The following is a 12,623-nucleotide window of genomic DNA, read 5'->3' on the forward strand; positions in this document are numbered from 1 at the left end:
CACAAATAAGTGTTTAGCCCTTGCATTAAAGCAGAATGAAAGCCAAAATAAGCTTAGTTAAGAAGGCTTATGAAAAATCAGTATAAATACAGTCGACATGGAAATCAGCCGCGAAAGAATGAATGCTAACACTAAAAAGAGCCAGATTAGGTACTGTAGATCTGTAGGAAATAAAACCATGCTGATTTGGACAAATTAAAGATTTAACCGCAAAGCTCAGTTTTACATAGACCGCGTGCTCAAAAATTTTGAAAATAGTTGATTGCTGTTTACAGTTATGATTTCGAGGTTGTAAGAGACTTTGTTTATCTAGGAACTAGTATTTACATCGATAACAAAGTCAGCCTTAAAATCCAAAGGAGAATCTCTCTTGCCGCCTTGGACTAAGTAGGCAGTTGAGCAGTAAACTGCCCTCTCAACGAACCAAACTAACACTTATAAGACTCTCAGAAGCTTTGAGCAGGAGTTTGGGCCATAACAACATTCGATGGGGCGTCCTTTGCAGTGTTCGAGTGAAAAATTCTGGATTTTTGGGCCTCTGCACGTTAACGACGGTGAGTATCGTATAGGATGGATTAATCAACTGTATGAACTTTACGACAATTTATGTAGACATAGTGCAGCGAATAAAGCTCCAGCGGCTACGTTGGCTGGGTCATGTCCGAATGGATACGAACACTGAAAGTATTCGATACGGTACCAGCTGGTCGTAGGAAGAGGAAGGCCTCCTCTGCGTTGAAACCGTCAGGTGGTAATTTGGATTTGGATTCACTTGCTGCGTCTAACTGGCGCTGGTTAGCACGAGAAAGAAACGATTGGTGCGCTTTGTTCAACTCGGCCAAAATCGTTTAAGCGGTTATCGCGCCAATCAAGAAGAAGAAGAATTGCCCGATAGTAAGTACAGCAACTTAGTCTGAAAATTGTATAAACATAAAAAAAATTTGTTTTAAAGCTTAATGCTTCTATTTTAAAGCAAATTAAAAAAATTAACACTCTGTTGCTTTTAACTCTTAAATCTTAATTTTATTTGTCGATTTTCTTACAAAAAATTAATGTAAACTTAGCACTAATCGTGAAACTGTTTTGAAGATATTTTTCCTGCAGTAAATACTAATTAATGTGTAAATGGTAAGTGCATTTGTAAGTATGTAAGTTTATCTATAAATCCGTCTCCGGACTCAAAGGCCTTGCTGGCACCTCTTCAATTTTGTTCAAATCTGTTTCTATAGGCGTTGTTGCCATTTTCTTCGGCTTTGGAGCCACTGGCGGAAGTACTTTAACGCCTGCTACCGGCGTCACCGGTTCCTTCACGATAACCTCATTTGCCGCAGGAATATTTACTACCAACGGTGTTTTCTCTTCAGCACTTAGCCCCTTCTGGTTATCAGCTTGATTACTATCCACCAAAATTTCGCTGTTAAATGATTTCAGATTTCCAAGTTGCGCACGAACATCCTGCGCTGACAAATGATGTAGCGGTACATCAGCTCTTACAGCCATACGTTTGGGACTGGTGGTGCCATCATCAGCTTTATGTTTGTCTGGGGGAAAGACGACTTGCGCATAAGTAATTCCCGTGCTATTATTATTATTCTCTTGTACACTATTTTCGCCCGCTGAAGAATTGGTCAGTGAACTGGGGTTGCGGAAGACGGAGATGCCTTCATTTTTAAGTGCTGGACGTATTTGTTCTGAGTCATGGCGTCGCATTGGCGAATCACTTGTGATTGTAGTGGAAGGACTTCCACCTACGGCATACTGAACACCAGCAGTGTGAGGATCCTCACGTGGAACAGGGGAGTAAAGTGAAGGTGAATAATTCGGATCGATTGCTTTACAGTTATATACATTAAGATCTTTTGCGAAAAGGTATACAAGTATGTCGAATATAATGCCAAGTAAAATTAGACAAGCTGAGATGATATTTAAGATGTTGCCATGTTTTGGCGTTTCGCGCAACAAGCAAATTTTGTACTCGGATGTCCAGTAGAGGCAGGTGGATCCTGAAAAGGAAATAATTTATTAGAATATATTTTTTTTATATTCGAGGACTGCATGTCTCTCACTTGTGACCATATCATAAGCGACGTGCACTGGTATATAGGCGAATAAGCCGAAAAGCGTAATTTGTGTTGCCAAAGCTAAAGCTTTGTCTTGCGGCAACACGCTGCGCAAAGTTATGATTACTTTTCCAATGATGCTGGCGCCCAAAACAGCGGCGGCAGACAAGCTTAGTACTTGAAAACCGATCAACATGCGTTGACAGTTCGACAAACTACAAGCACCCTCTGTTGCACGCAGATTTCCTTGCGGCTCCGCGTTGGAGTTCGATGAGCAGGTGCAACCTTCATAAATCTGTAGAAGGATAAAAAGGGACAGGAATTATAAAAATTAGTACAATTCACACATTAGGAACTATGAAAAATTGACAGAAGCAGTAATGCGGTTTTTTGGTATGGCAAAAAACGCACATATTAAAAAAAAAAAAAAAAATAAATAGCTTGGAATAATTCATTGAAGACTTATGCGCTCGGAAACTAATTTGGCAAAGACGTCAAAGTTTCATGTGAGCTTTTACCGATGTCGGTTTTTGCTGTTGCCGAACAAAGAAGTTACTGCTACAGCTACTGTTAGTGTTACCTTCTATGCTAATAAAAACGGCATGCTGTTAACGAATACTTTTGGTGTTTTCTTTTTTCTCAATAACGGATTCATTCTGCCCTGCACCAGAGCTGTGAAATGCCCGTGTGCTTTTCGCAAGCTGTTGTGCTCTGACCAGCGCAATGTTTAACATTTCCTATCCTCTATAAATGTGAGGGCTAGCGTTGATTTTCATACGAAGCTTTAAGCCCTTAGTTACATAAATAACTAACTAATATGGTAGTTTTATGAAGGTATGCTAATAAATTCCTTGTTGTTTTTCTTTTTTTTTTTGGTTTTGAATAAAAATTATTTTGAGTGGTGGGGATCTTTATTTGCACCTTTACACATTGATTGTCTGTTTGTACACTGCAGCTACCTATTCCACAGGTGTCAAATATGATTGGGTTCCGACGCCATTTACAAAAATTACGAACCTTCCGAAAGGGAGATTAATTTTGCGCCACCTTGTGTAAACTTTTTCTAAATTTGTGAATTACATTGCACGTCGAAGATTTTATTGTTTTGTTTGCAGTATAGAAGATTGGATTAAAATTTTGGCATGAAGCAATAATCATTATTCCTCTTGCGCGACTACCATTCGGGAGTGCGTAGGTTTAATCTCCGTGCATGACACAGCAAAATGAAAACGTTTTTCCTAATAGCGGGCGCCTCGCGGCAAGCAAATGGCATACCCCCGAGTGTACTTCTGCCTTGAAAAGGTCCTCATAAAAACCATTTGCCGTTCGGCTTGAAACTGTAGGTCCCTCCATTTGTGAAACAACATCAACACGCACACCACAAATAGAAGGAGGAGCTCGGCCAAACACCTAACAGAAGTGTACTCGCCAATTATTTATTTCTGAATTGCTTTCGTTTCACTCGTCTAAGACCAAATTCTGCCTTTACATTCGATTTTATGATCCCGCCAAGTAGAAGTATCATTCTCACCTGCACATTATTGATGGTCGTAGTAAGTGAGCATCCAGCATAGCAGGCTGAAAAGTACGTGACTGTGGAGTTTTCAGGACAAATGGGTTGGAAAGTAGTCGCCTGACAGATGCCGGTACACTGCCTGGAACAAAAAGGCTGGAGCACTTTGCCTTGACTAACACCAGCGATACCACCAACATCACATTTAATGAAAATATTCCCAATAAAGATAGCTAATAAATGTATACCCAACATTACATTAACTCCAGTTATGGCCCTGTAAGAATCCAAGGAAAAAGTAATACATTTTATTGCTTAAATTATTAGCTCGCTTTAGTAAATGAAATTAATTAAAAATTTCCCTACCTGCCTGACAGCTTAAGTTTCGCAATAATTAGCCCCAGCACCACCATCCCCACTGCTGCAACTGGTGGCCGCAAGAAGTACGCTACAAATCGAGCCTCCCATTCCTGTAATAGTCCATCGTCCTCGCTGTAGGGCAAAAAGAACCTCGATTGCAAATATGACTCCTCTTGCAATTCAAAGTTAACATATGCCGACATAATGAACATTATGCCCAATAGATTGCACATCAATAATTTGTTGGTGACCAAGCGTTTCATAGAAGGCCAAAAGCCTACATCATCAATGAAGGTGGAAAATTGACTGCCAAATGTGCGTGTATGCGTTTCTTCGATGATGCGTTGAGCCGCTTGGTGTATCACCGTTTTAGGTAGTCGTTTCGGAAAGAGGCCCACCAATATGCCACTTATTAGTACCAATGGTGCCACAATAATCCAACCCAACCACCAACCAAGCGTTGTTAAACCAACGCCCATCACAAGAAATGAACCAACTTGTAAGCCGAAGATGCGTCCGGCCAATGCTGTCGCTATCACGGCGGGACTGTCAATCGACTGCGAGTTATCATCTAAATATGTGACACCGATTGTGTAGAAAGCCAAACTGCCAAACCCCAGAGCGAATTGAAGAACGAAAAGCAGGATAATTGTACTAAGCTGGGCCTGTTGCACAGTAAGGATCGTCTGCTGATATGGTGCAATGGTGCAAAGAGTTAAGCTAGTGCTGCTGGTAGTTGTTGCTGCACTATCGGAGCTAAAATTTAAGGGGAAATGAAACAGGATAGAAAAAATAGAAATAGATATTACTCACAAGCTTATTATAGCTGGTATGGCAGCTATAACACAGACGATCGATTGTGCGATAATCGTGCCTGATAACCACCTTATGGGATGCATTTTAAAAGCGAAGTGTGCGAAGCCCAAAGCAAACAAAGCTTGTATAATGCCGCTGCTAACGATAAGCCATTCTGGAAGTACAAAATTAATTGTCACCAATTTAATGTCAATGAAACAATTTAAAATAAATGCGAAAATTTAAAAAATAAAAAACAAATATCCTAAAAGAGAACATCACTATAAATCTATAGTCCACGGTGAAGTGAAATACCCGATGTGTTTCTGACGAACAGAGTAATAGTACAGGTTTACAAATAATTAAAGACTTTTATAGGGTAATAATCAAATCATAAAATTCCTTTTTAAAATCGGTCGCTGAGTCCGAAAGGCCACATGCCACATAGTTTTCGAAATATTGCAGAATAACTATTGCAGGTAAAAGAAAAAAACGTTGAAATTTCGAATACTCGAAGAATGCGATAACCAATGAAACCCCGTGATATATCAAATAAAAGGTAATTAAATTTTCTAACTTTCATTTATATATTTTTTTTTTGAATTAAGTATTTTCAAAATTTCAAAATTATTGCAAGCATTTTCAGAGAAGTTTTAAAACATACGGAAGTCTTTCCGGGGAAAGCTATCACCTTCCCAACATGCATACAGCAGAGGTAAATCAGTTGCTCTTGAGAAATCACTTCACGCCTTTCTCGACATTGAGGGTTATATGATCTTGTTGTTTAGCAGGAAACATAAAACACCTACCCTTAAACAAATACTCCTAATGGGAAAACCACTTAAAGTAACAGGAAGGGCAAAATATCTAGAACTTGTACTAGTACGCAAAGCTATGACGGCGTTGTACTCCTGCGGAAGGCTAATCGGGAAGAAATGGGAGTTGGGACCAAGAATGATACACTGGCTCTATCCTGCAGTGGTTAGAACAATTCTCTACTATGGTATTGTAATATGGTGCAATGTCCTTGAGAAGGGTACGAATATCCAAAGAATTAACGCGGTTCAAAGTCTAGCTTCTGTTCTTATAACTGGTGCGATGTCATCCACACCACAGAAAGCATTATATTAAACTTACTTCAGGTAAATCTGCAGGCAAGATATATCGAGTGCAGTGCGGCAATAAGGCTGAACACTCTAGCACTACTAATTGATGGCGAAAACTCCTTATACGCTTTAAACATTCGTTCATAAATTTCCTTGCTTTTAAACCTTCCAAAAATTAAAGTTCAATTACTGCACGATATTTGATTTTTCTCGCTGTAGAAAATGTGACAATTCGAACTAAACGGCTTGTAAACAAAGAAAGAATTGACAGATTGAAATGAAACTTCACACACGTTCATATGAGGAGGGTACAAAATAACAAATATTTTTTCCAAAATGAGGCCGGTCAGGCAGTTACTGTGAATAGTGTTCGCTATCGTGAGATGATAACGAACTTTTTATGGCCCGAATTGGAAGATATGTATGTGGACGATATGTGGTTTCCACTTGTCACACAGCTAACGAAACAATTACTCTTTTGCGCGAAAAATTTGATGGTCGAATAATTTCACGTCGCGGCGATGTGAATTGGCCGCCAAGATCATGTGATTTCACACCGTTGGACTTCTTTCATTGGGGTTATTTGAAAGAAAAGGTGTACGTTGATAAGCCAGCAACAATTCAAGAGCTAAAGGATGAGATAATTGGGCACATTAACGGCATAGGACCTCAATTATGCCTCAGCGTCATCGAAAATTTGGACCATCGGATGAAGGTGTGCCGCCGAGGCTGCGGCGGCCATTTGGCCAATATTTTGTTCTATACGTAATTGAACCATACCAATATTATCATAATAAAGAGAAATGACAATAATTTCTTAAAAAATTGTATTTTATTCAAAATCAATACAGGCCCTTGAAACTTAACCACCCTTTATATCAGGTCAGTCCATAAGTTCGTGCGTCTTTTAAAGGTGGTTTTAAAATTAATAAAAAAGATGTTTAAAGTATTTATTAATCAATAATATATTTTCCTTCATTATTTACAATATCTTCCCAACGTTTAGGCAAATTTTTTATTCCCTGCTCAAAAATTTGTTTGTCCTTGGAGCCAAAATACGCTTCGATATCCTTTTTTATAGCTTCTTTTGAGGAGTAGTTCTTACTCATATGGGATTGAAGTCCACGGAGAAGGTGATAATCACAAGGTGCAATATCCGGAGAGTATGGTGGATGCGGCATTAGCTCCCAACCGAGCTCGTTCAGCTTGCCTAATGTTTGCCTTGCGTTGTCGTGGTGAAACAAAACTTTGCGTCTATTCACTAAAGACGGTCGATTTTTTTAAGTACCTCATTCAGGTTTGATAGCTGATGGGAATAATATTCAGCAGTTATCGTCTGGTTTGGTTCCAGAAGTTCATAATAAACAATACCGGCCACATTCAACCAAATAGACAAGAGAATCTTCTTGGGGTGAAGGCCATCTCTAGGGGTCGGTTCTGGTGTTTCATCTTTATCATTGGCGTCTGCGAACAGGATTATTGTAAAGGACCCATTTTTCATCACCAGTGACTATACGGTTCAAAAAACTTTCATTTTCAAGCCGTTGCAGCAGCTGAGAACACACATTCACTCTCTGCCAAAGGTTGGCGACGGAAAGTCTATGAGGAACCCATTTCCCCAGCTTTGAAACCTTTCCCAACTGAACCAGGTGCCTGTGAACTGTTTCATGCGATGAATTTAACCTCTGGGCTATCATGTCGACTGTCAAATTTGGATCAGCTTCCACGAGTTCGAGCAAGGCTTTGGAGTTAAAGACAGTTAGCACTTCGGAATTTTCAAAACCACTTTTGCGCACTCACGGTATCCTCTCCGTGAACAGTGTTTATTTCTGCAGCAGCAGTTGTTGCATTTTTACCACTTTTATAAAAAAAACACAAAATATATTTCTTATACGCGTTCCAAGATTCCATTTTAATTTTTAACAACACGTGCTTCTATCCGTGACTAAAATCACTTGTTGAATACACAATATATCAAAGAAAATATAAGTAGTTCCGTTATATTCCGCTAATAATTTTTTGTATGCGTTATCGTACAAAAGTGAAATTATGGGTAAAATAAGCACGAACTTATGGACTGACCTGATATATGTATTTGTATACATATAATTATAATAAGTTACATAAAATAAATTAAATCTAGGTCCCTATGGTCGTATTTCTGGTCAATATTTATTTACGAGTTGCACACATAAATATGTACGTATATTAGGCCGGGTCGATTTGTGGGGAGGCAAAAAAATCGCCCATTGCTCTGTGAAAATCATATTCTAGGGATAAAAATAAGAAACTTTGCCGAAGGAACCATATCTCTAAAACGAATTCTGATGTCCCCCAATTTGGGTCTAACTTTTTAGTTTGTTTTTTATAACTCACTTAAATTAATTTTTTCATTTACATATGTTCTGACTAAATAAATTTCTTAAGAGAAAAAGTAGATATTATTATAAATAAATAAAAATAAAGAAAAAACATAGCCATTTAGCTGATTTTTTCATGTAAAGGCCAAAAATGGTGGTATTTTGAAATTGGGGGACATCAGAATTCGTTTTAGAGGTATGATTCCTTCGGCAAAGTTTCTTATTTTGATCCCTACAATACGATTTTCACAGAGCAATGAGCGATTTTTAAATCGACCCGCCCTAACGTATATACATAATATACTAAGGTTTATCGGAATACATTCTACCCCAAAGTAGTTACAGCGGAGATATAAAACATATACTAATAGATAGATAAAGTCTTTCTAATATCGGCCGTCCCTCTAGAGCCACTAAAAACGTCCTGAGTGTATTTCTGCAATGAAAAAAGATCTAACTATCTAACACGAACTACTTTCGGATCTCGAAATGTTTAAGGCATGAATTATTTCTCAATTATAAGTACCAGGCCCGTTTACTATTTCTGATGCAAAAATTATTAAATTTAAAGAAAATGGCTACTAAACGAATTTCACTAGGTGTGGCGGAAGGAAATATTAGCACTTGACCACTTAATTACGATTACGCATCGCCTATACTCGTCTACATATATTTGCACATGAATAAGTTTTTTACATTACGATCATAAAATAAATCGATGACTGTATGCTGTTCATTGATAACGAAAGCCCTGAATAGATACGATATATTCGCTTTATTATTACGACTTTTGTTTATAATTTGATAACAACGACACTAAATAAATGGGTGTGTATGTATGGCATCGAATGCGCTCCATATTGGTATTCTAAAAACTGTAAATTCCTATTATACATACAAATGTATGTATGTACAAACATATTTTTGATATCTCAAAGGGCTAAATGTAAAATGCGAGTAAAAGAAGAGGATGAATACTGTGGAAATAAATTTTGCATAGAGACTTCGAGTGGTGCTATTAAGGCACACTACAACAACTATTTTTAAAGAATTGAAGATGAAATTGTGTACAATTGTTCTTTCAAACAGGCGAATAACCACCAATAATGAAGGTTAAGAAGAGTGACGAGCACTTGACACTTTCCGCTCAAAAACACTTACCAACCAGTATAGGATTATATTCGTACTCCAGTGCCGCTTCCTTTGCCGATATGCGGAAGTAAGTTTCGCATACTCCCTGCACCACACCTGCGCAGGCCAATACAATAACAAAGGTGCGTAATCGAGCCAATTTAAGGCACTTTGGGCCATTACAGCAACCAAATAGTTTTACACCGCAGTCAACACTATCTGTAATGAGAGGAAAATACTTTTTATACCACCTTGTACTAGGTACAACTGTATACGGTATATATGTACATATGAACACATATACACTATCTGTATCGGGTGTTTTGAGCTACATGAGAACTATCAGTAACGATATCTATGGTCTGACAGCGGAAAATGGCAAACTGTGTTCAGTAATGTTTGGTAAGTCATCAAGAATCGTTTAATGCCAGTACAAAGCTTGGAAGTTGTGGAAATTTACTTTGAAAAAAATAAATTCGTTCGCGACGTTCATAGAACACTGGTGGCATCATCGGTCCTTATTTCTTTCGAAAAGAGGAAGGAGCTGCCGGCCGTTACGATGAATGGCGAGCGCTATCGAGCGATGCTGATTGAGTTTTTGTTTCGAAAAATTAATCAACTAAACATCCACAACATTTGTTTCCAACAAGACGGCGCAACTTGCCATGCAACGCGCTTTACAATCGATTGATTGCAAAATCAATTTGCCATAGTGACAACTGTATTTCGAGAAGTGGTCCTGTTCGCTGCCCACCCTCGTTTGTGCGACGTAACGCCTCTGGTTTACTTTTTTATGGGGCTGTGTTAAGTCATTGGTTTATGCTGACAAACTAGAAACTTTTGAGGCATTGGAACCCAATTTTCAAGCCACCATTGACGCCATACGCCCATACCCCCGTATAGGAAAAAGTAGTCAAAAATTGGCTGATCGAATGGCTGATCGATACATACGCCGGAGATCATATTCAAAAAATAAAAGCCATGAAACTATCTACCAGATTATAATAATAAAAAATTTCAAACTAACACCATTTATGTTTTGTCATATTTTTGTTTTATCATCTACGTGCATGAAACAGCAAAGTGATAGAAAAAGTTCTTTCTAATTGCGGTCGCCCCTCGGCCGCCAATGACAAATCTCCGAGTGTATTTCTGCCATGAATGAGCTCCTCATAAAAACTATTTGCCGTTCGGAGTCTGCTTAAAATTGTAATAGATCCCTCCATTTGTGGAACAAGATCTAGCCGCACACCACATATAGGAGGAGGAGCTTGTCGAAACACCTAACAGAAGTGTAAGCGCCAATTATTTGTTTTATTTATTTATTATCATTTTAAGTTCTCAAGCTCTTAAAAAACACCCGATGTACATACATATGTACTACACTTTTCAAACAACTTAAAACATTTTTTTTAACACGCAGCAGCCTTTTGTGACAATTTGGTAACAGCATCGCTTCATTTCTGAAAAATGCATATTTTTTTATTTTGTTTCATATTTTCATCATATTTTGATTTGTTTTCTTTAAATGCACAGGCTTCTCTTACTTTCCTGCTTAAACTTGATTTTTTAATGTGGAGTCGAATTGACCGTTTTTACGAGTAACTTATGCGTGTAGGCGCGTAAATTTCACATTTCACAACTCCATTTCGCATGTTTCATTAATCACTGGTCAACTAAAATTACTAACCATTTGGTATATTGTTGGCATTCACGGCTATTTGCGACAAGTCTGAACTACGAGTGCCCGCCGTCATTTTGAAAGCATCTACAATTGGTCGAATATAAAATAATGCATGAGGTAAATATTCTTTTTCTAATCTTTTCATTTACACTGTTTATTTTATTTTATATATTCGGTATTCGCATTTTAGACAATACTGATGCATATAGATACATATATATATTTATTTTCGATCGACACTGCAGCGCATAACTACTGATATTTAATACAAGAAATTATATTAAACCAAGGAGGCGCTGTATATTTGTTTTAAAACTTTCGTCGTTATTCGAAGCCGATCAATGACTAATGCGCCCATTTTCGTGCAAGTGGAATCACCTTGCCATTACTCTACATTCTTCATTCTTTATCGCCGCAAAGTAATTTTCAGATAAGTATTCAGCCGTATAGTTTTATCAGCATTTGATAAGCGATACCTCTTTTACACTGCTATTCCATATCTACATACAACACTTTATTGCGAAACTCATTTGTAGATATGTAATGTATAGCAATGCAACAGGTTGTGTATGAGACTTTTTCAAGCAGCGCAACAGTGTTGGAAAGTATCTGAGTTGTGCTAAACAACGAAGAAGGAATGGACACCAAAAGTTACACTGATCAACAGTCAAAATGAATTTCCAGCACACAAAACTTGATTTAAGGGATATAAGTACACACACGGACAAAATTATTCACACAACTAATCTTTCATTCGATAAGCTGTATCTATTCTAAGAAGAATATCCACAAATTTATTGTTAATATAAACTTAATAAAACTTTAGTCCATAAATAAGATTTTAACGAAAATAGTACGATTCATCATATTTTCAAGGCACACAATTTTGCACGCAAAGCATGAATTTAAAATTTCAACTGATTTAATTTTTCTAACAAAGCAAACTATGCTTTGAAAAAATTCCCGTTATGATTATGATCATTCGAAACTCAACTTGTTTGGTCATTTCGAGCCTTGCTTTCGCGTTATTAATACATCATGGGTCGGAAACAAGCAGACACAACAAAAGCTGAAAGAAATCAGCTGTGAAGAAATCAGTCAAATGCTGAATCGAAGCCGTTTTACTATTGTATTTATAGCCTAATAAAACGTTTTAAGGGGTTACATACGTTCAGAATTTTCAACAAATCGATTTTTTACAGATTATTATTCTTAACAGTTTTAAGCGTATTTCTGTGGAAGTCGATTGTAAAAATTTGCCATAGATAAAAAGTTATAGTAGAAAATATAACTGCCCGACGAAAGTTTGCTTTTTTTTAATTGCCGTAAATTGCAAAATTTTACGAAATTCAAAAATTCAGCTCGACAAACTATAATTACAACTTTATTTTACAAGATTTTTTTTCCATTTTAGAGATCCATCAACTTTTCAAGTAGAAATGATGCATACTGTGGAGCAACTTTTTTTCATTGTACTTTGAGTCACGTGATGTCTTATATACTAATTTTTGTAAAGAAAACTTAAAATAATTTTTTCATAAAGTTTAAGTACTGATAAACAATGTATAAAATTTCTTTATAATTATTTCTATTGTTATCCCTTCTAAAAACAGT

The 12,623-nt window shown here is 37.3% G+C and overlaps 1 protein-coding gene across 2 annotated transcripts; it reads right to left on the reverse strand.

Annotated features, from left to right (window-relative positions):
* Window positions 1–1,006: 1,006 nt before the first annotated feature.
* On the reverse strand, window positions 1,007–11,472 carry LOC128864301 (solute carrier organic anion transporter family member 1A5). Of its 2 annotated transcripts, XM_054103901.1 has the most exons (8): window positions 11,159–11,472; window positions 11,016–11,093; window positions 9,356–9,544; window positions 4,747–4,903; window positions 3,940–4,689; window positions 3,592–3,850; window positions 2,067–2,355; window positions 1,007–2,003 (listed from the first exon to the last, which is right to left on the reverse strand). In XM_054103901.1, the coding sequence occupies exons 2-8, from the start codon at window positions 11,080–11,082 to the stop codon at window positions 1,159–1,161; spliced, it is 2,556 nt and encodes an 851-aa protein (XP_053959876.1). In that variant the 5' UTR covers window positions 11,083–11,093; window positions 11,159–11,472; the 3' UTR covers window positions 1,007–1,158. The 2 variants fall into 2 exon arrangements, with proteins under 2 accessions (XP_053959876.1, XP_053959875.1); XM_054103900.1 differs by having other exon boundaries at window positions 11,016–11,472.
* Between the last annotated feature and the right edge of the window lie 1,151 nt (window positions 11,473–12,623).

This window comes from Anastrepha ludens, chromosome 5 (genome assembly GCF_028408465.1).
Source record: "Anastrepha ludens isolate Willacy chromosome 5, idAnaLude1.1, whole genome shotgun sequence".
NCBI classification, from domain to species: Eukaryota; Metazoa; Arthropoda; class Insecta; order Diptera; family Tephritidae; genus Anastrepha; species Anastrepha ludens.